At 57.9% G+C, this 25,886-nt stretch overlaps 2 protein-coding genes across 33 annotated transcripts in view; one reads left to right on the top strand and one right to left on the bottom strand.

Annotated features, from left to right (window-relative positions):
* The window catches only part of ATCAY (ATCAY kinesin light chain interacting caytaxin), a 112,039-nt gene extending 88,255 nt beyond the window's left edge, over positions 1-23,784 (bottom strand). Inside the window, exon 1 of the mRNA XM_077979519.1 lies at positions 23,781-23,784. The gene's annotated coding sequence lies outside the window, so the exon portion shown is untranslated. The remainder of the gene's footprint in view (positions 1-23,780) is intronic.
* The window catches only part of ZFR2 (zinc finger RNA binding protein 2), a 60,630-nt gene extending 36,291 nt beyond the window's left edge, over positions 1-24,339 (top strand). For 4 of the 32 annotated variants that reach the window (XM_015122479.3, XM_077979325.1, XM_077979326.1 and 1 more), the window contains 13 exons: positions 1,493-1,670; positions 3,795-3,952; positions 4,956-5,075; positions 6,151-6,290; positions 7,479-7,575; positions 8,517-8,707; positions 11,499-11,670; positions 13,598-13,736; positions 17,134-17,231; positions 17,636-17,731; positions 19,943-20,054; positions 21,124-21,221; positions 22,256-24,339. In XM_015122479.3, coding sequence (XP_014977965.3) covers positions 1,493-1,670; positions 3,795-3,952; positions 4,956-5,075; positions 6,151-6,290; positions 7,479-7,575; positions 8,517-8,707; positions 11,499-11,670; positions 13,598-13,736; positions 17,134-17,231; positions 17,636-17,731; positions 19,943-20,054; positions 21,124-21,221; positions 22,256-22,432 — 1,776 coding nt within the window. In that variant the 3' untranslated portion in view covers positions 22,433-24,339. Of the gene's footprint in view, positions 1-1,492; positions 1,671-3,794; positions 3,953-4,955; positions 5,076-6,150; positions 6,291-7,478; positions 7,576-8,516; positions 8,708-11,498; positions 11,671-13,597; positions 14,485-17,133; positions 17,232-17,635; positions 17,732-19,709; positions 19,750-19,942; positions 20,557-21,123; positions 21,222-22,255 lie in introns of those variants that run through there. The other 28 variants (XM_015122480.3, XM_077979327.1, XM_077979313.1 and 25 more) reach the window with 20 other exon arrangements.
* The last annotated feature ends 1,547 nt before the right edge of the window (positions 24,340-25,886 follow it).

Raw genomic sequence — 25,886 nt, 5'->3', positions numbered from 1 at the left:
ACAAAAACATGAAGTGGCCGAGACACTCACACCCAGACTTCCAAGAAAGCTTGGCGTTCAGGCCTGGCGACGGACAGGGTTTGCCTTGAGATCCAACGCTGTGTTCCCTTTGGGGTCTTGCTCTTCACACTCCCTGCTGTAATAATCACTGTTCTCCTGTGGCCTTAAAAAGGCCTGGGTTAGGCCGGGTACGGTGGCTCATGCCTGTAATCCCAGCACTTTGGGAGGCCGAGGCGAGTGGATCACGTGAGGTCAGGAGTCTGAGACCAGCCTGGCCAACATGGTGAAACTCCGTCTCTACTAAAAAATACAAAAATTAGCTGGGCGTGGGGGTGCACGCCTGTAACCTCAGCTATTCAGGAGGCTGAGGCAGGAGAATTGCTTGAACCCGGTAGGTGGAGGTTGCAGTGAGCTGAGATCTCGCCACTGCACTCCAGCCTGTGCGACAGAGCAAGGCTCGGTCTCAAAAAAAAAAAAAAAAGAAAAAAGGCCTGGGTTATGTCAAGTTCGGCCGGGAGGGGATGGAGTCCCCACCTGAGGGCAGGGAGGGGAACAGCTGGCTTGTGCTGTAGCCCGGGCTGTCAGGCTGAGCCACCCTGGGAGGCCTGGCCGAGGACCTGGCTTCTTTCCCTCAGCTGCCTGAAGGCTCATCCAGGGCCTCATTCCCTGGCTCGGCTCAGGACAGCTTGCTGAGGGCCTGTGTGAAGCCACGGGGGAAAGAGGAATGCGCAGGGAGGCATGGAGGAGGGAAGGAGGGGGGCAGAGAAACGGGGGAAGGAGACTCACTGGCCTGGGGACCGGAGAGCTAGGGGCTGGCATCACCCCCACAGGCTGGGGCTTGGTCTGGGGGTCAGGCAGGCCCTGCCACCCATTGTGGGGTCGGGGGTTACAGGGCAGGTCTTGTGCAGCACGTGTCAGAGACTCGGAGCTGGAAATGTGTCTGAGATGGTCCCCAGCACACACACCGCGGCCCTGTGCACACGACACCTTTGCCAGAAGCACCTTGCACCCGGAGGTGCTGAGAATAGGGCACGGCCAGAATACAGATGTGACCACGTGCACACGCGCGTGCAGAACGTGGGTGTCCGTCCAGGGACACATGCACGTCCACCATCCGTCCACACACGCTGAGTCCCGGGCAGTCGGGGGCACTAGGATGGGGCTTGGGAGGTTGAGAGGCCCCATCTGGCAGCCCATGTGGTGGAAGAGGAGGAAGAGCGTCCATGTGAGTCGGTGAGCCACGTGCTCACACGTCAGAGGAGTGTCACCGCGCTAGAGGACTCACAAGCACGTGTGCAAGGCAGGAGGCCACCTGGGAAGGGCCTTCTGGAGTGGGTGATATCCAGAGAGCAGGAGGAGACAAGAGGCGGGGTCCCCGGGACCAGCCCGCCCACACTCCCGCTGCCCGCCCGTGGAGGCCCTTCCTGCCTCTTGAAAAGGCCATCAGGCTGGGAGGGGCCCTCCCACAGGAGCCCGGCTCTGTCTGTTGCAGGTCTTCAAGCTGCACACCAAACTGGGGAAGCCCATTCCCACCCTGGAGCCTGCACCGGCCGCAGAGAGCACCCCCAGGGTGGAGGCCAAGCCCACATCCGCCACCGGCCCCAGCGTGTGTGCCCCGAGCAGGCCAGCACTGGCCAAGAGACCTGTGGCCTTGAAGGCCTCACGCGAGGGTATGTGTGTCTGCATGCGTGTTCGCCTACCCACGGGAGCCCTGGCCACCCTGCCCGGTGAACATTTCGTGAGAAAATCGACCATCCAGTTGGTTTTCGTCACGTCCTCCGGGGGGTGGTGTGGGGCTGGTGCCCTCTGTCCCTCAGTACAGCGGAGCGAGAGGGCCTCCCACTGACCGACACCGCCCTGGACCCTCTGAGACCGTTTCCAGAGAGTGCTGGCAGAACCGATACAATGGTAATGCCATTTCTTCCTGTAGAGTTTTTTTGTTTTGGTTTGGTTTGAGATGGAGCCTCACTCTGTCATCCAGACTGGAGTGCAGTGGTGCGATGTCGGCTCCCTGCAACGTCTGCCCCCCGGGTTCAAGCGATTCTCCTGCCTCAGCCTCCCGAGTAGCTGGGACTACAGGCGCCCGCCACCACACCCGGCGAATTTTTGTATTTTTCGTAGAGACAGGGTCTCACCATGTTGGCCAGGCTGGTCTCGAACTCCTGACCTCAAGTGATCCACTATCCTCGGCCTCCCAAAGTGCTGGGATCACAGGCATAAGCCACCGTGCCCGGCCTCTTCCAGCAGAATTTGGGCTGGTGCTGGGTGCTGGGGTTCACTGGAAGCCCTCGCCCTGCACCTAGCGGGTTCCTTGGGCTGCCACCTTGACTCTGCTCCCCTGCGCACCCTGGTGGTCACAGTGAACAAACTGGGCTCAGAACCAGAGTTACGTGGGTACCAGGAAATGAAGGTGGATTCCTTGCGCCCCTCTGCCTGTGACCCTACCTTCCCTGCGTGCAAAGCCCCAGCTGTCAGAGGTGGCCCGCGTTAACCAGGATTCAATGCCAGGCATCCGCTCACTGCTTTGTGTGCATTGCTTCACTTTACCTCCATGACAAATCTTTTTTCGTGGTTTGTTTTGTTTCTGAGACGGTCTCACTGTGTCACCGGGGCTGCCGTGCAGAGGTACGATCATGGCTCACTGCAGCCTCCACCCCTGGGCTCAAGCGATCCTCCCAGCTCAGCCTCCTGAGTAGCTAGGACTACAGGTGTGCACCACCACATCCCACTACTTTTTGTATTTTTTTTTTTTTTTGTAGCGATGGGGTTCTGCTATGTTGCTCAGGCTGGTCGGAAACTCCTAGGCTTAAGTGATCCTCCCGCCTCGGCCTCCCACAGCCCTGGGTTTACAGGCATGAGCCACTGTGCCCAGCCCACAACCCATTTAAGTCAATGTTGTCACCAGTCCCAATGTGTAGATGGAAAAGCCGTAAACGGTGGAGGTGGGATTGGAACCTGGGTCTGTCTAAGAGTCTCTGCCCTGGACCACCGTGCTGTGCGTGGGCAAGGGCTGAGGGAGCCGCATTCTGTTTTTTTTTTTTTTTTTTTTTTTTTTTTTTGAGACGGAGTCTCGCTCTGTCGCCGGGGCTGGAGCGCAGTGGCCGGATCTCAGCTCACTGCAAGCTCCGCCTCCCGGGTTTACGCCATTCTCCTGCCTCAGCCTCCTGTGTAGCTGGGACTACAGGCGCCCGCCACCTCGCCCGGCTAGTTTTTTGTATTTTTTTAGTAGAGACGGGGTTTCACCGTGTTCGCCAGGATGGTCTCGATCTCCTGACCTCGTGATCCGCCCGTCTCGGCCTCCCAAAGTGCTGGGATTACAGGCTTGAGCCACCGCGCCCGGCCCGCATTCTGTTTTTAACCTCAGCAGCCTTGATTCTTGAATAGCAACATGATTTTGAAGATCAAACCATCAAGTCATTCTGATAACAAAGATACTTGTCTCACCCGAGGCTCCATAATTTTGCCTAACGGGGGTAGGTTAAGTATGAGCCTTGGTCCGCCTGATACTTCATCGTCTATTAACTGTGGATTTTGTGCTGTCGGTGGGTTCCTCAAGCGAGGACCTAAATCCAGGACGTCCCCACTGACGGATTGAAACTGGCCTCGGTTTCTCGGCTGGGTCACACGCAGGCATGAAAGGGAGAGCGAGGTCGCTGCCCGGGGCCGTCCCCCCCGACATCACAGGAGGCGAGCCTGGGGTCTGGGTGGCTCTCCACCCCATGCCACCTGGCTGGTTCGCAGCCACAGTGCTTTCTCCTGGAACAGGGTGTCAGTGACATGGTTTTTCCCCTCAGGGCCTCCTGAGCCGCAGATAGCAGGCTGCAGACCCCAGAGGGGGAGACCGGCCCAACCCAAGTCAGAGGGTCCTGGAACACCCGCCCAAGGAGGCTCGGAGGAAGCTCCCCTGGGCTGCTCTGATGCGCAGCCGGTGGGCCCAGAATATGTGGAGGAGGTAAGCCGAGGCTGTCAAGCCCTGGTCAGGGAAGGACTTTCCCATGGGTCAGGCTTCGAGACCTCACCCGGCTTCTCCCAGTGGGATTTACAGACCCATCCCCATTCCCGAGCTGCACAGGCCAGACCTCCATAGACCAAACCCCGTGCAAGACCCGCTTGACACTTTGGGTGCCAGATTTCGGATAGCAACAGGAAATGAATATGGCCTCGTGAGGGCCAGAGACAGGCCGAGGCAGTCCCAACAGGGGGCCCCCTGGAGCCATCTGTCTGGAAGGTGGAAGGGCTCCGGGCAGGAGAAAGCTCCCCGGGAGGTTGGAGGCCCTTCCGTCCAGCTCCTTTCCTGGGTCTGGGGGATCTTGGGACTTGCCAAAGCCAGGCTACTGAGCAGTGGAGCCAAGCTCCTGAGCCAGGTCTGCCAGTTCCCGGGCCAGCGGCAGTTCAGACCCTGGTTGGCCTTGTGCGTGCCAAAGAGGCAGGGCTGGGTTTCCTCTGCCTTGACTGCAGTCCTGGGATTCTTTAAGAGACAGGGTCTTGCTCTGTCACTGAGGCTGCAGTGCAGTGATGCCGTCATGGCTCAATCAATCCTCCCACCTCAGTCTCCTGAGTAGCTGGGACTACAGGTGTGAGCCACCACTCCCAGCTAATTTTTTTATTTTTATTTTTTGTAGAGACGGGGTCTCGCTATGTTGACCAGGCTGGTCTTGAACTCTTGGGCTCAAGCAATCCTCCCGTCTCCCATGGTGGTGCATGCCTGTGGTCCCAGCTACTCGGGAGGCTGAGGTGGGAGGATCGCTTGAGCTCAGGAGTTTGAGGCTGCAGTGAGCCGAGATCGAGCCACTGCCGTCCAGCCTGGGTAACACAGCAAGACCGTGTCTCTGAAAATACATACATAACATAAAATGACCAGCAATGAGGAAGGCTCCGCAGCGACCTGGTGTCGGTAGCATCTCACATCCCCCCGGCCTCGTGCCTGGTGTGCGTGCAGCTGTTTTGTGTCTCAGGTGTGCAGCGAGGAAGGGCGAGTGCTTCGCTTCCAGCGTAAGCTGTGCGAGTGCAGTTTCAACGACCTTAACGCCAAGGACCTGCACGTGAGGGGACGGCGGCACCGGCTGCAGTACCGGGTGCGTCCAGCAGGGGGAGCCCCGATACCCGTCCGGGGTGTGCTCGGCCCGGGCGGGCGCTGGGAGGCCTCTGGTTTGGCCTCTTCTGCCCGTGTAATCCCATGAATTTAAGAGGGTGGGGTGAGGCCGGGCGCGGTGGCTCAAGCCTGTAATCCCAGCACTTTGGGAGGCCGAGACGGGCGGATCACGAGGTCAGGAGATCGAGACCATCCTGGCTGACACGGTGAAACCCCGTCTCTACTAAAAAAATACAAAAAACTAGCCGGGCGAGGTGGCGGGCGCCTGTAGTCCCAGCTACTCGGGAGGCTGAGGCAGGAGAATGGCGTAAACCCAGGAGGTGGAGCTTGCAATGAGCTGAGATCCGGCCACTGCACTCCAGCCTGGGCGACAGAGCGAGACTCCGTCTCAAAAAAAAAAAAAAAAAAAAAACTAGCCGGGCGAGGTGGTGGGCGCCTGTAGTCCCAGCTACTCGGGAGGCTGAGGCAGGAGAATGGCGTAAACCCGGGAGGCGGAGCTTGCAGTGAGCTGAGATCCGGCCACTGCACTCCATCCAGCCTGGGCGACAGAGCGAGACTCCATCTCAAAAAAAAAAAAAGAGGGTGGGGTGATTTTCTGTGTTTTCAAAGTCTTGCTCCACGTCTCAACAGTGTATCTTGGGTCCGGTGCGGTGGCGCACACCTGTCATCCCAGAACTTTGGGAGGCCAAGGTGGGCGGATCATTTGAGGTCAGAAGTTAGAGATCAGCCTGGCCAACATAGTGAAATCTTTACTAAAAATACAAACATTAGCCAGATGTGGTGGCACGCACCTGTTATCCCAGCTACTCGGGAGGCGGAGGCAGGAGAATGGCATGAACCCGGGAGGCGGAGGTTGTAATGAGCCAAGACCACACCACTGCACACGGGCCTGGGAGACAAGAGCGAGACTCCGTCTCCAAAAAAAAAAACAAAAAGGCTTTGGGAGATTTCAGCCCAACAGTTCTAGTCTCTGGGTCTCTCCCTGCACCCCAAGACCCTCCCGGCATCCCTGTCTAAGGCAAGGTCCCTACTCTCAGAGCCTTGCCTCTCCTTTCCAGAAGAAAGTGAACCCGGACCTTCCCATTGCCATGGAGCCCAGCAGCCGGGCTCGGAAGCTCCTGGAGGAGCGGATGAGGAAGCAGCGGCGCCTGGCGGAGGAGCGGCTGGAGCAACTGCGGCGCTGGCACGTGGAGAGGAGGTGCCCGGCTGCGGGTCTTGGCAAGGGGGCCTGGCGAGGGAGGGCAGGTCCAGCGTGGAACCAGACGCCCGCCGCTGCAGATTATGGGGATCCCCCGTGTGAGCTCTCAGGCAGTGGGGGGAGTCGGGTGCCCGGGCAGTGGGCACGTCCTGGTGTGGGAGCGAGAGAGGGTTCCAGAGCAGACGAGCAAAGGCACGGTGGTGTGCAGACCTGACACGTGGGTGCCAGGCGCCTCTGCAGGCGCAGGGACACTGCCTGCCAACTCACTGGACCGCACGGCTGCAGAGGCACCTGGTGACCTGTGTCCCCCTGACCCCTGTGTCCCCTGACTCCTAGTGTCCCTATGTACCCTGACACCTCGTGTCCTCTGTGACCCCTTACCCCTGGTGGCCCCGGGTCCCCTGACCCCTGGTGTCCCTATGTACCCTGACCCCTAGTGTCCCCTGTGACTCCTTACCCCCGGTGTCCCCTGGGTCCCCCGACCCCTGGTGTCCTCTGTGTCCCCTGACCTTTGTGTCCCCTGTATCCCCGACCTCTGGTGTGCCTTGTGACCCCTGACCCCTGGAGTCCCCTGTGTTTTCCTGACCCCTGGTGTCCCCCTGACCCCTGGTGTGCCCTGTGACCCCCTGACCCCTGATGCCCCTGCGTTCCCTGAACCCTGGTGTCCCCTGACCCCGGTGTCCCTGTGTCCCCTGGTGTCTCTTTGTCTCCTGACCCTTGGTATCCCCTGAGTCCCCTTGACCCCTGGAGTCCCCTGTGTCCCCCGATCTCCTAGTGTCCCCTCATCCCCAGTGTCTCCTGTGTCCCCTTAACCCCCGGTGTCCCAGTGTCCCTGACCTCTGGAGTCCCCTGTGTCCGTCCCAGAGCATTTTCTGATGTAACATGTGACTCTGGTGTGTCCAGCAGCAGCAGGTCTGCATTGGGAAGGGGACCAGGACTTCCTGAAGGCTACGGCTGCCCAGGCTGAGCCTCTTTTGCCTAAGGGGTGTTTGGTTCCCCCCCGCACCAGCCTTGCCAGCCTCAGTCTTCTGTGCATACAGCAGGCGCCCATGCAGTGCAGCGGAGCCCCAGCAAAAGCTTCGGCCCTGCCTTCCTTGCTGGGAGCATGAGTCCCCAGCGTCTCCGATGTGCCCCCAGCTCAGGGCCGCTGCTGGCCTGACCACGCTCTGTCCTGTGTCGGTCCTGCAGGCGGCTGGAGGAGGAGCCTTCCCAGGATGCACCATCCGACTGGGCCCACTCTCTGCTCATGGGCAGGCCGGAGCCACCCACCAGCACCCAACTCCAGGTAGGTACAGCTTCCTCTGTGTGCAAATGCGGGCAACCTCACACCCCCCAGGGCAGCGGACACCTCCTTAGGAGGACCTGACCTCCCCGCCAACTCCCATATAGTACTCAGGGGATGGGGCTCCACGGCCCGGACTGCCTCACTCCACAGGTGGGAGCCCCAGCGCCCCAGCCCCTACCGTTGGGCCACAGAGAACCCTTCTGCTTCCTAGAGCCCCGGGTGGTCGCCTCCCTTGGGGAGCCTCGTGCCTCTGTGGCTGCTACTGTCTCTTCCCAGAGGAACCTGTCCCTGCAGCCCGAGTGTCCAGGTTCAATGGGAACCTCTTTTTTTGAGACAGAGTCTCACTTGTCACCCAGGCTGGAGTGTAGTGGTGCAATCTTGGCTCACTACAACCTCTGCCTCCCGGGTTTAAGCAATTCTTATGCCTCAGCCTCCCAAGTAACTGGGACTGTGGGCACCTGCCACTATGCCGGGCTCTCTTGTATTTTTAGTAGAGATGGGGTTTCACCATGTTGCCCAGGCTGGTCTGGAACTCCTGGCCTCAGGTGATCCTCAGCCTCCCTAAGTGCTAGGATTATAGGCATGAGCCACCGCGCCCAGCCTAAATGGGAACCTCAGATTTGCACCTTGCTGTGAGAAAGGGGTTTCCAGGCTGACTCAAAAGCCTCTGGTCTGGAAATTTAAAAGTATGGCCAAAGGTGTCGGAGGTTCCCCCCTATTCCTTCGCTCAGACCCAAGCTTCCTGCAGCCATCAGGGGCAGCCCCAGGCACTTCCCTGTTCCCCACCCCAGGGCTCTCTGTGTGTACTGGATTCTCACCTGGCGGTGCTGCTGCCTGGTAACCCGGCTGACCACGGCCACCTGCCCCCACCTGCCCGCCTGCCCAGCACTCCCCAAGGGACCCCACAGCCCAGCCTTGACACGTGCGGCCTGTCCCCACAGCCCGGGCGGCGGCCGGCATCCAGCGACGACCGGCACGTCATGTGCAAGCACGCCACCATCTACCCCACGGAGCAGGAGCTCCTCGCCGTGCAGAGGGCCGTGTCCCACGCGGAGCGGGCCCTCAAGCTGGTGTCTGACACGCTGGCCGAGGAGGACCAGGGCGGCGGAGAGGAAGAGGGCGGCAAGCGCAGGTCATTGGAGATCCCCTTCCCGGGGGCCCAGCTCTCAGCCAGGACAGAGGTCAGCTCCTCGGGACGAGACCCTGCAGGAACCCCCAGCTCTGATGGGCCCGCAGCCCTCGGTGGCCCGCGGCAGCTTTCCAGCCCTGGGAGGGGGAAGTTCCCCAGGTCTCAGAGCTTCTTGGCACCAAACGAGGCTGGTTTGCAGCGGGTGGTCCACGCGGTTCTAATGCCTCAGCGTTCCCTTTTGCTGTTGAAGGCGCATCTAAAAACGTCGTTCACGAGGGACTGACAGTCTCTGTAAACCTCAGTTTCCTCATGGGCAGAAGGAAGCTGAGCGTGATTCTGAACGGACTTCTCCGCCTTAGGGAGTAGTTGAGTAATCAGAGTGGTTTGTGTCACTGAGCACCGGTGTGAATCAGCTCCAAACCCTTGTGACTCTTAGGAAGCGAGAAGGTCCCTACGTCGTCTAAGTAATTGCCATGGAGTTAACTCATCCGGGCGGGAGTTACCTTTTGTTGAAGTCCTTCCTGCTCTGGCAGCTGCTGGTTTTTGTTGCTTTTCTTTTTTTTTTTTTTTGAGACGGAGTCTCGCTCTGTCGCCCAGGCTGGAGTCCAGTGGCCGGATCTCAGCTCACTGCAAGCTCCGCCTCCCAGGCTTACGCCATTCTCCTGCCTCAGCCTCCTGAGTAGCTGGGATTACAGGCGCCCGCCACCACGCCCGGCTAGTTTTTTTAAAATATTTTTTAGTAGAGACGGGGTTTCACCATGTTAGCCAGGATGGTCTCGATCTCCTGACCTCGTGATCCGCCCGTCTCGGCCTCCCAAAGTGCCGGGATTACAAGCTTGAGCCACCGCGCCCGGCCGCATTTTGTTTTTTAAGAAACAGATCTCGCTCTGTTACCCAGGCTGGAGTGCAGTGGCGTGATCGGAGCTCACTGACCCTCAGACCCCTGGGCCCAAGCTATCCTCCCGTCTCAGCCTCCCGAGTAGCTGGGACTACAGGCGCCCACCACCACACCCAGCTAATTGTTAACTTTTTGTAGCAATGAGGGGTCTCGCTATGTTGGCCAGGCTGGTCTTGAACTCCTGGGTTCAAGCGATCCTCCCACCTCAGCCCCCCGAAGTGCCGGGATTACAGGTTCACTCTAATCTTTGAATGCTTTTCTATTGTGGTAAAATCCACATCACACAACACCGAGCATGTTAACCTGTCTAAGTGCACAGTTCAGGGGCACGCAGCACGTTCACACAGTTGTGCCAACAACACCCCTGTCATCCCCAGAGCTGTCTCATCTTCCCAGACAGAAACTGTCCTGATTAAGCAAACTCCTCATTTTGTTTCATGCACCCACGCGTGCCCGCCCTGTCTCTCTGGATTGGCCTGTGCTGGACAGTTCACAGAAACGGAGTCGCACACCGTGTGACCTTTTGTGTCTGGCTGATCCACTCGGCCTGAGGGCTTCCTTTTGCTGGAGCATAGAGTACTGACTCCATATAGGAAATTTGAGCCTCGCACCTGTGGGTTGCAAAGTGTCCCAGTACAACGAGCACCCAGGGACCTGCCCTCTGCTTTTTTTTTTTTTTTTTTCATTTTATTTTTTGAGACAGAGTCTCGCTGTGTCGCCCAGGCTGGAGTGCAGTGGCGCGATCTCGGCTCACTGCAAGCTCCGCCTTCCGGGTTCACGCTGTTCTCCTGCCTCAGCCTCCCGAGTAGCTGGGACTACAGGCCCCTGCCACCACGCCCGGCTTTTTTGTATTTTTAGTAGAGACGGGGTTTCAGCGTGTTAGCCAGGATGGTCTCGATCTCCTGACCTTGTGATCCGCCCGCCTCGGCCTCCCAAAGTGCTGGGATTACAGGCGTGAGCCACCGCGCCCGGCCTTTTTTTTTTTTTTTTTTTTTTGGAGACCAAGTCTCACTCTGTTGCCCAGGCTGGAGTATGGCGGCATGATCTCGGCTCACAGCAACCTCTGCCTCCCAGGTTCATGCCATTCTCCTGCCTCAGCCTTCCAAGTACTGGAACTACAGGAATATACCACCACACCGAGCTAATTATTATTATTATTATTATTATTATTATTATTAATTATTTTGAGACGGAGTCTTGCTCTGTCTCCCAGACTAGAGTTCAGTGAGATAATCTCGGCTCACTGCAATCTCCATCTCCTGGGTTCAAGCAATTCTCCTGCCTCAGCCTCCCGTGTAGCTAAGACTGCAGGCACCCGCCACCATGCCCGGCTAATTTTTGTATTTTTAGTAGAGATGGGTTTTCGCCATGTTGGCCAGGCTGGTCTCAAACTCCTGACCTCAAGTGATCTGCCCGCCTCGGCCTCCCAAAATGCTGGGATTACAGGCGTGAGCCACGGCGCCCGGCCAGTTTGTGAATTTTCTTAACCCCTGTGAAGCAAAGGCAGAATGCAGCCTTGCTTTCTGTCCTCTCTTGAACCATGTGGAGCCGAAACAACAGGGTGACAGAGTCCGTGAACGCTGGAGCCATCAGACCTCACAGGGCGGGCCTGGGGCTTAGCGTTTGCTCATGGGGAAGGAAAACATGGGTGTGGCCACTCGTCCCAGCTACTCCGAGGCATGCCTGGTGACAGCACCTCCGAGATCGATCTCACAGTGTCTCATTTCATCCCGCAAGCGCCTCCCACAGAGTCGCCTGGTCCCATTTCATGGATGAGGATGCCGAGGCACAGAGGGGCTCTGCAAATGGCAGGGTCCCTGTCGCTCAGGAGCGAGGCAGCTGGGGTACCCCGCGTCTCTCCACTGAAGGCTCACGTCTGTGGTTTTGTCCCCACAGCAGCGTTGCCCCCCCGGCTCGGGTCCTGAAAGGCGTCATGCGGGTGGGCATCCTGGCGAAAGGCCTCCTCCTGCGCGGGGACAGGAACGTGCGCCTCGCTCTGCTCTGTTCCAAGAAGCCCACGCACAGCCTGCTGCGGAGGATCGCCCAGCAGCTGCCCCGGCAGCTCCAGGTAAGGTCAGGACCCCGCCCATCGCTGCTCCAGGCGTCTGGCTGCCAGCCCTCTCCCCACAGGGAACCTCTGTTACTAAACGACTTTAAGATACAAGAAGCATTAAGCCAGGCACAGCGGCTCACGTCCATAATCCCAGCACTTAGGGAGGCTGAGGGGGGTGGATCACTTGAAGTCAGGAGTTTGAAACCAGCCTGCCCAACATGGTGAAACCCCATCTCTACTAAAAATACAGAAATCAGCCAGGCCTGGTGGCTCACGCCTGTAATCCCAGCTACGCGGGAGGCTGAGGTGAGAGAATCACGTGAACCCAGGAGGCGGAGGTTGTACTGAGTTGAGATCGCGCTGCTGCACTGCAGCCTGGGCGACAGAGCGAGACTCCGTCTCAAAAAAAAAAAAAAAAGTAAATGATGATTAAAGCTGCACAGAAAACATTTGCAGCGATGATGACTAGGAAGCCGTAAGAAAAGGCAAAAACCCAATTTCAATTTTAGGGCTGTGAGATGTCAGCTGAACTTTTTCCTCTAGAGAATTTTCATATACTCTTCTCACACTGGAGGATTTAAATTGATCATCTTAGGTTTAAAAAGAAAAATCGGGCTGGGAATGGTGGTTCATGCCTGTAATCCCAACACTTTGGGAGGCTGAGGCGGTTGGATCACCTGAGGTCAGGAGTTCAAGACCAACCTGGCCATCATAGTAAAACCGTGTCTCTACTGAAAATAGAAAAATTAGCCGGGCATGGTGGTGGGCACCTGTAATCCCAGGTACTCAGGAGAAAGAAAAGAAAGAAAAATGAAAAATTGGTCCCCAGAGTCGTTCCTTCTTCCTGAGCGTCTGTCACCATCCCTGGGATAACTCAGCCTTACTCCTTTGACTTTTCCAGTGGACACTGGATGCCCAGGGGATGGGCAGCGCCTGGTCGGGGAGACAGTGTTCCCCATAGAAGGACCAGCACCTGCAGAGGCCAAAAGCAGGAGGCCCAGAGCAAGGAGGGGTGGGCATGAGGGAATGAGGGGGCGCCTGGATCAAGCTGGGCCTGAAGGCCATACCAGGAGCTAGGATTGCATTCTCAGGGAAGTGGGGAGGCTGGAGGGTTTTGGGCAGGGGAGTGACATGCTCTGACTTCCATGATGGCATCTCACATTTCCTGCACACCTACAACATGTCGGTGGCTACAACGTGACAGATACAGCCCCTGCTTTCTGGAAGACTTGCAGCCCGGTGGCAGAGACAATAACTGAGTACCATGAGAATGGCTAAGGCTGTGGGGAAGCTGGCAGCCTCCACCCCAGTCATGTCAACAGAGCCCCTGGAGGCTGACTTGCAGCAGGGAGGCCCTGAGAAGGGAAGGGATGGAAGATCGGGGAGAGAGGGGAGAGAGGTGGGTTTCAGGTGGGAGGCCAGGCTCAGGTGTGAGCACAGGCCGCATGGAGGGTGATGACCATGGACAGGAAGAGCAGACTGTGACACAGACCTCTTGAACTATGTCCTTCCGACAGGAGATGGTGGCATCTCATTAGTTTTAATTTACTCCTCCCTGACTATGGGGTAATGTGTGTCATTGTGTAAAAAGGGCCATTTGTGTTTCTTTTTCTGCCAAGTATCTGTTACTTCACTCACCAATGTTTTATTGGATTGCTGATCTTCTTGTTATTGAATTATAGGTGTTCTTTACATATGGAGGCTCCTTATATCACAGGGTCTGTTGTCTGTACATATCTCTACATGTGTGTGCTCCTGGAGGGCTGCAGCTGTGTCTTGGTCACTTGGAGGTTTCAGACACAGGGCACAGGGCCTGGCACCCAGGCAGCAAGTGTGGGAGACCCGACAGGATTAACTTACACACACCAACCACATCCTGGCTGATTTACACATGAATCTGGGCTGCAGTAAGGTGGCCTTGTGTTGTATTTATCCCTCCCAGATGGTGACCGAGGATGAGTATGAGGTCTCCTCTGACCCTGAAGCCAACATTGTCATCTCCTCCTGCGAGGAGCCCAGGATGCAGGTCACCGTATCCATCACCTCACCCCTGATGCGAGAGGACCCTTCCACAGACCCAGGTGCGGCCCAGCCCTTCCTTCCAACCACTGTCCCCCACACGCTTCCCGAGGGCGCTCTCCACACCCAGGCCTGGGGCAGTGTCCGCCTCTGCGCTGAGAAGAAAATGCCACAGCAGCCACACTCCAGCACTGCTGTCCCCCCGAGGATTCCATGGGTCACACAAGAGCTGGGTCTCCGGGCAGCAGAGGAGGCGAGTCGGTGACAGCGTCAGACGGGCTTAGAGCCTGGCTGCAGGGGCCGTGCTCGGGCGAGTGACACCGTGTCCCCTCCCTTGCCCTGACCCAGGGCTGGCACCTGCTTCTCCGGCCCTGGCGACACCAGCCCCAGCGGCAATAGACAGGTCTGAGCCATTTCCCCTGGGTCACAGTAGAAGCTCAGTTTGACTCTGTCCGTCAGTCACCGAGGTCCCAGTACCACTGATTAGGAACCTGGGGGATCGGGGGGCTTAAAGGCAGACCTGCCAGGCCTGGGAGGGTGGGTGAGGGGCTGGGCCAGGCTGGGGGCAGCGAGGGTCTTGGCCAGCAGCCACAGCGGAGGCAGCCACTGGTAACACACTGCACGTCTTTGCTCCCGAAGTCTCAGCCAGCTGTGGAATCTTCCAGAACAGTCTCTAGGGCAGTTTTCCAAACTCTATCATCTTTCACCCCCTTTATAATCTTTTTTGGTCATAACTGAGGGCCATGACCTACCGAGGTTTCTCTTTCCATCGATTTGGTATTTTTTTGTTGGTTTGTTTTTTGAAACAGAGTCTTGCTCTGTCGCCCAGGCTGGAGTGCAGTGGCGCGATCTTGGCTCACTGCAAGCTCCGCCACCTGGGTTCCAGCGACTCTCCTGCCTCAGCCCCCGAGTAGCTAGGACTACCGGTGTGCGCCCCCACACCCAGTTAATTTTTTTGTATTTTTAGTAGAGATGGGGTTTCACCAGGTTGGCCAGGTTGGTCTCGAACTCCTGACCTCAGGTGATCCGCCCACCTCAGCCTCCCAAAGTGCTGGGATTACAGGCGTGAGCCACCGCGCCTGGCCTAATTTGTTTTTTAAAGCTTCAATTTTTTGTTTGTTTTTTTTTTTTAAGAAGAGCCTTTGAATCATTAAATGGAAAGCCACGATTGGTCCTCGCAAATAGTCATCTGAAAACTAAGTACAGCGTGGGGAAGAGAGTGGCTTTCAGCGCTAGCGGAAGGCTCTGACACAAATGCGGAGGCTGGGGAGTGGCGCCGTGGTGGGGGCGGGTTAAGGGTGGGCGGCCATTAGACAGCGGCTCTTTCCTGGCTTGGGTGGGTGATGAAGTGAGCGGAAATCCTGTGAGGACCGATCAGCGACCGAAGACCCGTGAGCCACCCCCCAGGAAACCACTTCCTGTCGGCCTTTTCCTGCCCCCGCTTCCCCTCCCCAGGCCCAGCGTGGTGGGTGGGAGGTGAGCTTCTAAAACTCCCTTTCTAGGTCGGGCACAGCGGCCCACCTCTCTAATCCCAGCACTTTTGGAGGTCGAAGTGGGAGGATCGCTTGAGCCCAGAAACTCGAGACCAGCCTGGGCAGCGTAGTGAGACCCCATTTCTAAAAAAAAAAAAAAAATTTGGCCAGGCGCAGTGGCTCACACCTGTAATCCCAGCACTTTGGGAGGCCGACGCTGGCAGATCACCTGAGGTCAGGGGTTCGAGACCAGCCTGACTAACATGGTGAAACCCTATCACTACTAAAATTACAAAACTTAGCTGGGCATGGTAGCACATGCCTGTAGTCCCAGCTACTCAGGAGGTTGAGGCAGAATTGCTTGAATCCAAGAGGCGGAGGTTGCAGTGAGCCAAGATTGCACCACTGCACTCTAGCCTGGGAGACAGAGCAAGACTCCGTCAAAAAAAAAACAAAAAAACCCAAAACCGTTCCTCATATACACCTCTGCCATTTCCCTCTCTGCCCCAAAGGAGTCATTTCCCTGACAGATCAGCGGGGATGGTTGTGAACCAGTGGGAAACCTGGGCACCATCCCCTGACCTAAATGAACCAGGCCCTCCCACAGTGTTGTATATAATGAAATAAGAAAAATATCCTGTTTTGGTTTTTGGTGTGTCACTGTAGTCCAGGCTGGAGCGCAGTGGTGCAGTCATAGCTCACTGCAGCCTCGACCTCCCGGGCTCCAGCAGTCCTCCCGCCTCAGCCTCCCCATTGGCTGGGACCACAGGTGTGTGCCATCATGCCCGGCTAATTTTATTTTTTGTGGAGACAGGGTCTCGCCATGTTGCCCAGGCTGATCTCAAACTCCTGGGCTCAAACAGTCCTCTTGCCTCAGCCTCCCAAAGTGCTGGGATTCTAGAAATGAACTACTGTTTTCCAGTTGAGAAAAATATTCTTTTTTTTCTTTCTTTTTTTTTTTTGAGATACAGTCTCACTCTGTTGCACAGGCTGGAGTGCAGTGGCACGATATTGGCTCACTGCAACTTCCACCTCCTAAGTCCAAGCTATTCTCCTGCCTCAGCCTCCCGAGGAGCTGGGATTACAGGCGTGCGCCACCATGCCCAGCTAATCTTTGTATTTTTAGTAGAGGCAGGGTTTCGACATGTTGACCAGCCTGGTCTTGAACTCCTGACCTCATGATCCGCCCCCCCTTGGCCTCCCAAAGTTGCTGGGATTACAGGTGTGAGCCACCACGCCCAACTGAGAAAAATATTCTTGAAGGAAAATAATAACCCGGGACGGAAAAGGGACCCACATCTCTCGCAGACTCTGGGGCCATTGTCGTCAACAACAGGACGTGTTGAAATCTGACCCACTTTCTCCTTTTTCATGATGCATGTGGAAGTTTCTAGAAATCTGGCTTAATTCCTAGTTTCCCATCTTCACCCTCATCGGCTAAGCGAGAGCGTCAGGGCTGAAATCCCTCAGTAGCAACAGGTAAGCTCAGAACTTCCCAGATGATGAGCTTTTCCAGGAACGGTTTGTCTGGTCCTCACTGTGTCTTAGCAGGACAATCTGGGAGGAACCCTCATTCCCCAGATGGATAAAACGAGGCCTAAAGGATTGAGACCGGGCGCAGTGGCTCACGCCTGTAATCCCAGCACTCTGGAAGGCCGAGGTGGGAGGATCACCTGAGGTCAAGAGTTCAAGATCAGCCTGGCCAACATGGTGAAACCCCATTTCTACTAAAAATGCAACAATTAGCCAGATGTGGTGGCAGGCACCTGTAATCTCAGCTACTTGGGAGGCTGAGGCAGGAGAATCACTTGAACCCAGGAAATGGAGGTTGCAGTGAGCCAAGATCGTGCCACTGCACTCCAGCCTGGGTGACAGAGTGAAACTGTGTCTCAGAAAGGATTGAGGGGCCCAAACCGAGCCCCTCACCCCGTCGGCAGCAGAGCGGGATAAGGTGCTTTCCCCGCACACCTTGAGGTTTTTCTTCTAGAAGGCGTGGAGAAGCCTCAGGCTGACCCAGGTGATGTCCTGAGCTCCGAGAAGTGCCTCGAGTCCCTGGCCGCCCTCCGTCATGCCCGGTGGTTTCAGGTCAGGGGGGCAGGGGTGGAGCAGGGGGAGAGGGGTGACTTTGAGGAACGTGTCTCAGAGGCACCAGCCTGAGCCGGCGTGGCCGCCTCAGCCTCATGGGCTCCCAGCGCAGACCAGGACGCCCTCCATCAGCTTCCTGGCTGACAACCAACGCTGGCTCCTGGCTGATGGGGTCAGGAAACGTGGAAGGAGTGGGTGCTGTCCTGGGGGTGGGGACGCTGCCATCCCGTGGCCACTCAATGGCCTGGTGGCACCGGACTCATCTGGAAGTGGACTCTGCTTCCACTTGCCACCTTCGAGGCCGCCAGGGCTCCCCATTGTCCTCCCCGGGGTTCATGCTCACGACGCCACACCATGTGGCTGTGTGAGCCCCCGAAAGTGAACCGTGTGCTTCTCCCCCGAAGGCTCGAGCCAGCAGCCTGCAGCCATGCGTGATCGTCATCAGGGTCCTGAGGGACCTCTGCCGGCGTGTGCCCACCTGGGCAGCCCTGCCAGCCTGGGTAAGGCAGTGCCTGGCGGCCTAGCCCTCCACTGGGACCCCCGAGGGGCTCCGTGGCCGTGACAGGCCCAGGTCGAGAGACAAACGCTTTCCCGTGAAGGAGCCGGCGGGAGACGTAGCACTCAAGAGAGGCCGTGGGAGTCCCTGAGGTCCCCTGGGCAGGGGAGACGGCCCTCTCCACAGCCTCATTTGACTACCATTATTCAAAACCCAGAACCTCGCATGAAAATGCGGGACCGGCCAGGGAAATGTGCGGTGTCTGCCCGACTTCGTGGCACCAGGGCAGAGGGGCCCAGGCAGAGGGGCCCAGGCAGAGGGGCGGAAGCCGGACTCCCCATCCTGGCTGCACACCGGCCTCTGGGTGACCCAGCCCAGACCCACCTGCTTTGGAGAGGAGACCCCCTGTGGCTCTAACACCACCCCCCGCCTATCCTGGTAGAAAGAGGAGGGAGAAGAAGCAGCAGAACCCCCCCCACACAAGGTTCATGGAGCAGGCCCCAAGCCCATGCCCCCACAGAGACCCCAGGAACCCATCCAGTCCCCAGACCTTCTCCACCAGCCTCAAGCCAGCCAGCCACACGCAGCCTCCTCCCCTGCCCTGTGGGTGTCCCCCATCCCACCCTGCAGTGGCGTCCCCCATCCTGTGCTGCAGTGGTGTCCCCCCATCCCACACTGGAGTGGTGTCCCCCATGCCACACTGCAGTGGTGTCCCCCATCCCACCCTGCAGTGGCGTCCCCCATCCTGTGCTGCAGTGGTGTCCCCCCATCCCACCCTGCAGTGGCGTCCCCCATCCTGTGCTGCAGTGGTGTCCCCCCATCCCACACTGGAGTGGTGTCCCCCATCCCACACTGGAGTGGTGTCCCCCATCCCACACTGCAGTGATGTCCCCCATGCCATGCTGCAGTGGTGTCCCCCATCCCACACTGGAGTGGTGTCCCCCCATGCCACGCTGCAGTGGTGTCCCCCATGCCACGCTGCAGTGATGTCTTGCCTGTGGTCCCCGCCACTGGGCCCGTGTCCTTCATCCACACCCACCCACTGCCCAGCGTCCAGAATGCAGCGTGGTACAGAGGCTGTTTGTTTTGGTAGAGATTAAGTGTCTTTTTTACTTTTATTTTTGTAGTCATTTTTTTGAGACAGTCTCGCTCTGTCACCCAGGCTGGAGTGCAGTGGCGTGATCTGGGCTCACTGCAAGCTCCGCCTCCTGGGTTCACACCATTCTCCTGCCTCAGCCTCCCGAGTAGCTGGGACTACAGGCGCCCGCCACCACGCCCGGCTAATTTTTTGCATTTTTAGTAGAGACGGGGTTTCACCGTGTTAGCCAGGATGGTCTCGATCTCCTGACCTCGTGATCCGCCCGCCTCGGCCTCCCAAAGTGCTGGGATTACATAATTTTTGTATTTTTAGTAGAGATGGGGTTTGGCCATGTTGGCCAGGCTGATCATGAACTCCTGACCTCGTGATGCGCCCGCCTCAGCCTCCCAAAGTGCTGGGATTACAGGCGTGAGCCACCGCGCCCAGCCTTTTACACCCATTGTTTAGGGGAAACGTCTTCTCCACTCCTGGGAGGAGGTCACAGCAGCCAGCTCCGTGCTGGGTGACCAGCGTGCGGCTGTCCCGACGTACAGAAAACCTGTGTTCCCTGAGACCTGTTTTCCGGCTGTGGCTGAAGAGGTGGCCACACAGTGCCGTGGAGGCCAGCATTGCCCCATCCCCTCCTGCCCTCGGGAGCTGGCCACACGGGGACGTGGTGGGGTAGGGCGGCTCCTTCCCCTCAGCTGAGGCGGGCCCCACGCGGCAGACAGTGCGTGTGACACTGGTGTGTGATGTTACTGTGGACCAACTGGGGAAACTGAAACTCGGAGGGATGGAGAAACCAGCCCATATGGGAGGCTGAGGCAGGAGAATCACCTGAACCCGGGAAGCGGAGGTTGCAGTGAGCCGAGACTGCGCCACTGCACTCCAGCCTGGGCGACAGAGCAAGACTCTGCTCTCAAAAAAAAAAAAAAAGAAAGAAACCAGCCCATGGCCATGCCAGGAGGTGGCAGAGCCACGCCACGGGCCGCCCTCCTCGGCGGAAGTTCAGTGGGTGGTGGGAGTTAGAGAAAGAGCCGAGGGGGCCTCCTATCCCAGGGACCCCAGGACCTCCCGGGCAGACAGGGGCTGCGGCACCCCCCAAAAGCACAGCAGCCGCTCTTCTGTCCCCACCAGGCCATGGAGCTGCTGGTGGAGAAGGCTGTGAGCAGTGCGGCGGGGCCCCTGGGCCCTGGGGACGCGGTCAGGCGAGTCCTGGAGTGCGTGGCCACCGGGACGCTCCTGACAGGTCAGTCGCCGGGCCGGAGGGCCCAGAAGGTGGGCAGCAAACCCATGGCCGTGGTACAAACAGCTGGGGTCACAGACACAGAGGAAGTGTCCAGCCCAGGCACGAGAGCGGCCCACGACACACACATGCTCCCAGCAGGAAGGCAGACAGGGCCCCGGCCATGGAGGACACCACCCTGCACGCAGGGCACAGACACACAGGTCCCCGAAGGGAGGTCTCAGCCTCCACCCAGGAGACAACGGTTATGTTATCTGGTGGCCACGCCCGCCGGCGGCGGCACAGAGCCACCCCGGCACAGAGCCACCCCGGCGCCTGTCCTCCAAAGATTATCCAGAGGGAACAGCCAGGAGCTCAGATGACAGGGGGCGCAGAGTTGCCCAGCACAGTGCGTTCTACACCAGCAGAGGGAAGAGAACGCGGCAGGACACACTCGTGTGAGAGGGTGGCGGTCAGATACGGAAAAGGGTGTTTTTGAGTCATTTTTAGTGACATAGGATATCAAGTGAAAAGGGAGCATAAAGCTTTGGGCCCGTTGCCTGAGCCATTATGTAAAGCACACGTGTAGGCACGCACACGCACAGGCACACACGTGGACATGAGTGCACATGCAGGCATGCACGGACATACTTGCACATACGGGCACACACAGACATGAATGCATGCACAGACACACACGGACATGCATGCACACAGATGCACACACGGCACACATGCACATACACCCGTGGGCACACACGTGCACAGATGGACACGCATGGGCACATGGGCGCACATGGGCCCACATGGACACACACATCAGCATACATGTGCATATGCACGGGTGCACACAGGCACACACACACAAAGCCCAGGAGGTGCTGGCAGCCCAACGGGCTTTGAGGGGCTGGGAGGACTCCCCCATGAGCCCGGTGAAACCCTGACCCGCTGAGAGAGGCCTGAGGGTCAGAGGCTGCAAGTATAGCCCTCTGCACGGGCCCCTGGGGCCCCATGGCGTCGAGGGACGGCCCTGACACCGTCTTTCATGAGGGCATTCTTGCCTTCTTTGCTGTTCCCACTCCCCCTCACAAAGATGGGCCTGGACTCCAGGATCCCTGCGAGGGAGACCAGACAGACGCCCTTGAGCCCATGACCCTCCAAGAGCGGGAAGACGTGACCGCCAGCGCCCAGGTAGGAGGGCCAAGTCCACGGCAGGGGTGACACCCAGGTCCCAGCTCCAGCTTGCAGCTGTGCAGTGTTCCCCGAAATGGCCCAGGTTCCACCTTCTCTCCCTCCCACTGAGATGTACAGGAACAGGAGGGTGGCCTGTAGGTGGCAGGACCGTGCATGGGGACAGGGCCAGCCTGGCATGGTGGCATGGGGCTGGCAGCTCAGAGCCAAAGCCACCACTGCAACGAGGCCCAGACCTCAAGTCTCACGGGCAGGGACTGTCCTCCCTCCACATCGCTGACCATGGTCCTAGAAGCCCAGCTGTAGCCGGCAGCTCGGCCTGTCCGGCCCTCACCTGTGGTTTCCTTGTTTGCAAATTTGTTTATAAGAAAAATCTCCCAGCAGCACGAAAACCAAACCACAGCGGGTCTGACGTTTCTGAATTTTGCTTTTAAAGGGATCAGTGAAATGGCTCGCGGTGCAGGATGTGGGGTCCTGCAGTGAGGTGGAAAGAGCTGGTGGTCAGTGGAGTGGGGGGCCTCCTGGGACAGTCCTTGCAGTCAGCTAGCACCAAGCGAAAATTCCTCAGGCCCTGCGGTGGCCCAAGCTCAGCAGTCATAAGAAGCCGTGTCGGCCAGGCCGGGTGGCTCGCACCTGTCATCCCAGCACTTTGGGAGGCCGAGGCGGGCGGATCACAAGGTCAGGAGTTCGAGACCAGCCTGGCCAACAGTGAAACCCTGTCTCTACTAAAAATACAAAATTAGCCAGATGTGGTGGCACATGCCTGTAATCCCACCTACTTGGGAGGCTGAGGCAGGAGAATCACTTGAACCCGGGAGGCGGAGGTTGCAATGAGCTGAGATTGCGCCACTGAACTCCAGCCTGGGTAACAGAGCAAACTCTGTCTCCAAAAAAAAAGGTAGGGGGAGTGTCTCGAGGGACACAGGATAGGCCTGGCCCATCTGCTAGTGGCTACAGATGCCAGCCCCTCTGTGTCCTCAGCACTCGGGGAGCAGGGTGGGCGGGGGTCCTGATGGGCTGTATGTGCCCCGCAGCACGCCCTGAGAATGCTGGCCTTCCGGCAGACCCACAAGGTCCTGGGCATGGATCTCCTGCCACCCAGACACCGGCTTGGGGCCCGCTTCCGGAAGAGGCAGCGGGGACCTGGCGAGGCCGAGGAGGGCCCAGGGGAGAAGAAGCGGGGCCAGCGGGATGGAGAGGGGCTCGTGTGAGCCACCTGCCTCCCCAGCCTGCGGGCCTTCGCATCCCTGCACTCCTGGACGTGTGCCCACTGACCAATGGCAGCATCACCCCTGACGTTGGACGACGGTCATTTCCTTTTGAGTAACGCTCTGTAGGTTTCTTTTAAAACACTTGTGCTTCAGGCCGGGCACCATGGCTCATGCCTTTAATCCCAGCACTTTGGGAGGCTGAGTTGCTTGAGCCTGAGAGTTCAAGGCCAGCCTAGATGACAGAGTGAGACCCCCATCTCTCCAAAATATTTTTAAAAATCAGCTTGGCGTGGTTGGTGGCCAGGCGCAGTGATTCATGCCTGTAATCCCAGCACTTTGAGAGGCCGAGGTGGGCAGATCACCTGAGGTCAGGAGTCCAAGACCAGCCTGGCCAACATGGCGAAACCCTGTCTCTAGTAAAAAAAAAAAAAAAAAAAAAAACACACACAGATTAGCCTGGAGTGTTGGTGTGTACCTGTAGTCCCAGCTACTTAGTAGGGAGGCTGAGTCTGGAGGATTCCTTGAGGCCAGGAGGGCAGTGAGCTGTGATTGCACCATGGCACTCCAGCCTGGGGAACAGAAGAAGACCTTGTCACTTAAAAGAAATTTTTTTTAACATTTGTGCTTAAATTGTTAGAGAAATGACACCATCCAGCCCCGGGAGCAGCACCCCCTCCTGGAGGGCCTGGTCCCCCACTGCCAGGTGGGCCAGCAGTATAGCAAGCAGATTCTAAACTGGGGAGTTTCTTGCTGACTCTAGCTTCACCTTGTTTAGGAAGGGGTGAATTTAAAAATACCTCCTTTGGGCCGGGCGTGGTGGCACATGCCTACAATCCCAGCACTTCGGAATCCAAGCTTGGTGGATCGCTTGAGCCGAGGAGTTTGAGATCAGTCTGGGCAATATGGTGACACCCCATCTTTACAAACAATTAGCCAGATGTGGTGGCCCAAGCCTGTAGTCCCAGCTACTCAGGAGGCTGAGGCTGTAGGATCCCTTGAGCCCAGGAGGTCGAGGTTGCAGTGAGTCGAGATTGCACTACTGAACTCCAGCCTGGGTTACAGAGCGAGACCCTTTCTCAAACAAACAAACAAACAAACAAACTTTCTTTGGATGCTTCTGCGGCATGGATTTGAAATCAGGCCCTGTTCTGGGGCCCTACCACGTGTGCAGGACAAGCCCAGGGGAGCACCCAGCTGGCATCCCCGCGTCCCCAGCCCAGCCTGCTCCAAACAGACACTTCCACAACCGGGGTGTCAGCAGGGCCTGAGCCAGGCTTGTCCCCTGTTGGGAGGGCCACAGGGCCAGGTGGACACAGCCGACGGGCGATGAGGATCCTGGCTGGGCCTCCCCCCGGAACAGCTGTGCCCGACAGTCAGACCCGGAGCCCAGAGGCACCCCCACCTGCCCTAAGCCCTGTACCACTGAGTGCCTTTCACAGAGAAAACCTGCTCTGCCATGTGTCGCTGAGGCCTGGAGTTTAGCTTTCATCCTTCCTCCCTCCCTCCCTGATGTACGCCTCGGCTGGCCCTGAGGCAGGGGGTCCCCAAATACCCCCTTGTGGGAGCAGGGCCCAGGACCCGTGCCTGGGGGACCCGGGGAGGTGCCGCCGTCCTATGGATGCTGGCCATGGTGGGCAGGCGCCTCCTGGCACTGATGGATGTGAGGGCACCCCCTTCTGAGCCCCCACCCCAACCTGTTCAAACCTCCCGCTTGGTCAGTTTTTATGGCCAGCTGCCCAGTGGCATTGAATGAGAAGAGTCCACCTTTGGGCATATGTGGGCTCCAGCCACTGGCTTGGTTTTGTTTCTCCGTGTTTGAAGGACAGCCTGCGTGTGGCTCTTTCTCAATGTCTTTGTAGAGCTACCTGGAAACTGGGAGGCGGGGGAAATAAAGGAAATCATTTGTCTTCCGTGTGAGCCGTGCCGTCCTTCCCGTGGGATGTAGGTGACCCCAAATGCTGGCCTCTTCACCTCCTTCTCAGGGCCCTGGGTGGGGGTCTCCCAGAAACTGCAGCCTGAATGTGGACTGGGAGGGTACCAAGGGGCTGGCACCGCTCAGTGGCTGCTCCCCAAGGCATGGGCATCCTCAGGCTGTCCCCTCACAAGGGTCCCCTGGGAACACAGACACACCGGCTGAGAATCACCCGTCCCAATGTCTCCCATAACCCAGCTCTCTGCCTCGGTCCTTGAGGGTTCCCCTGGCCCCATCCTAGAGACACACAGTGAGATGCTCCGGAGGCTCCCCGAGGGCTTCCTGGAGGAGGAGGTAACTACACTGAGTTTGGAAGAGATGGCTCTGCCCACAGAGTACTTGCCCCGCCACGTTCCCAAACCCTCAGAAGGCAGGCGGAGGGTGTTCAGATGCTAAGGCCTGGTCACAGTGGAAGAGTTTCCTGACAGCTTCCGGCCCAGAGGACTTCCCTGGCAGTGTTTGTCGGGGCAGGTGGGGAGCAGAGTGGGGAGGAGGCAGATGCAGGGTGGGGGCGGCGGGACAGGAGTGGCAGGGGCTGGGTGTGGAGGGACTGCTGTTTCATGCCTAGACCAAAGGAAGGGGGTGGGGAGCCACCAAGGGGTCCCCTTCTAGTAGGGATTATCTGTCAGCAACAGGAATTGCTGGTTTAGCCTCCCCGGAGGGCAGGCTGCCTCTAGGCCACTGGCCTCTTCCACCTCACACCCTCTCTCCTGCTTTCCACTCTATTCCAAATTTCTTGGGAACTTCACCTCCCTTCCTACACACTCCGTCCACACACAGCCCCTCTCTTCATCAGCATCGCAGCAGCAGCATGGCCATTTACTCAGGGCCCAAGATGACGGCCACCACCACCAGGGAGCCCTCCCGGATTCCTCTGTGCTCCCGGCCAATCCATGAGGAGGATATCTTGTCAATTCCAGTTCCACTTTTTTTTTTTTTTTTTTTTGAGACAGGGTCTCACTCTGTCACCCAGGCTGGAGTGCAGCAGCTCGATCTCAGCTCACTGCAACCTCCGCCTCCTGAGTTCCAGCAATCCTCCCACCTCAGCCTCCCGAGTAGCTGGGACTACAGGCCTGCATCACCACGCCCAGCTAATTTTTTGTATTTTTAGTAGAGACAGGGTTTCACTATGTTGGCCAGACTGGTCTCAAACTCCTGACCTCAGGTGATCTGCCTGCCTCAGCCTCCCAAAGTGCTGGGATTACAGGCGTGAGCCACCGCGCCTGGCCTGTTCCTTGAGTTTAAACCATGCATCTTTGAAACGATTTGGTATGTGTCTTCCCCTTTAGAATGTGAATTCTCTGCCTGTCAGGAAACCTGTTACCACCAATTGGATCGTCATTGTATTCCCAGATCTTGGATCGTCATTGTATTCCCAGATCTCGGGCAGGCCAGGTGGACACTAGCAACTGAGTCAACCTCAGTGCTTAGAGCCACGCTCTGACACCAAAAGACGTGTCTCTTTCTGGTGGTTAACAGAAC

Source organism: Macaca mulatta, chromosome 19 (genome assembly GCF_049350105.2).
Source record: "Macaca mulatta isolate MMU2019108-1 chromosome 19, T2T-MMU8v2.0, whole genome shotgun sequence".
NCBI lineage: Eukaryota > Metazoa > Chordata > Mammalia > Primates > Cercopithecidae > Macaca > Macaca mulatta.
Note: the sequence above shows the minus strand (reverse complement) of the source record. Positions and strands in the feature narration are given on the sequence as shown.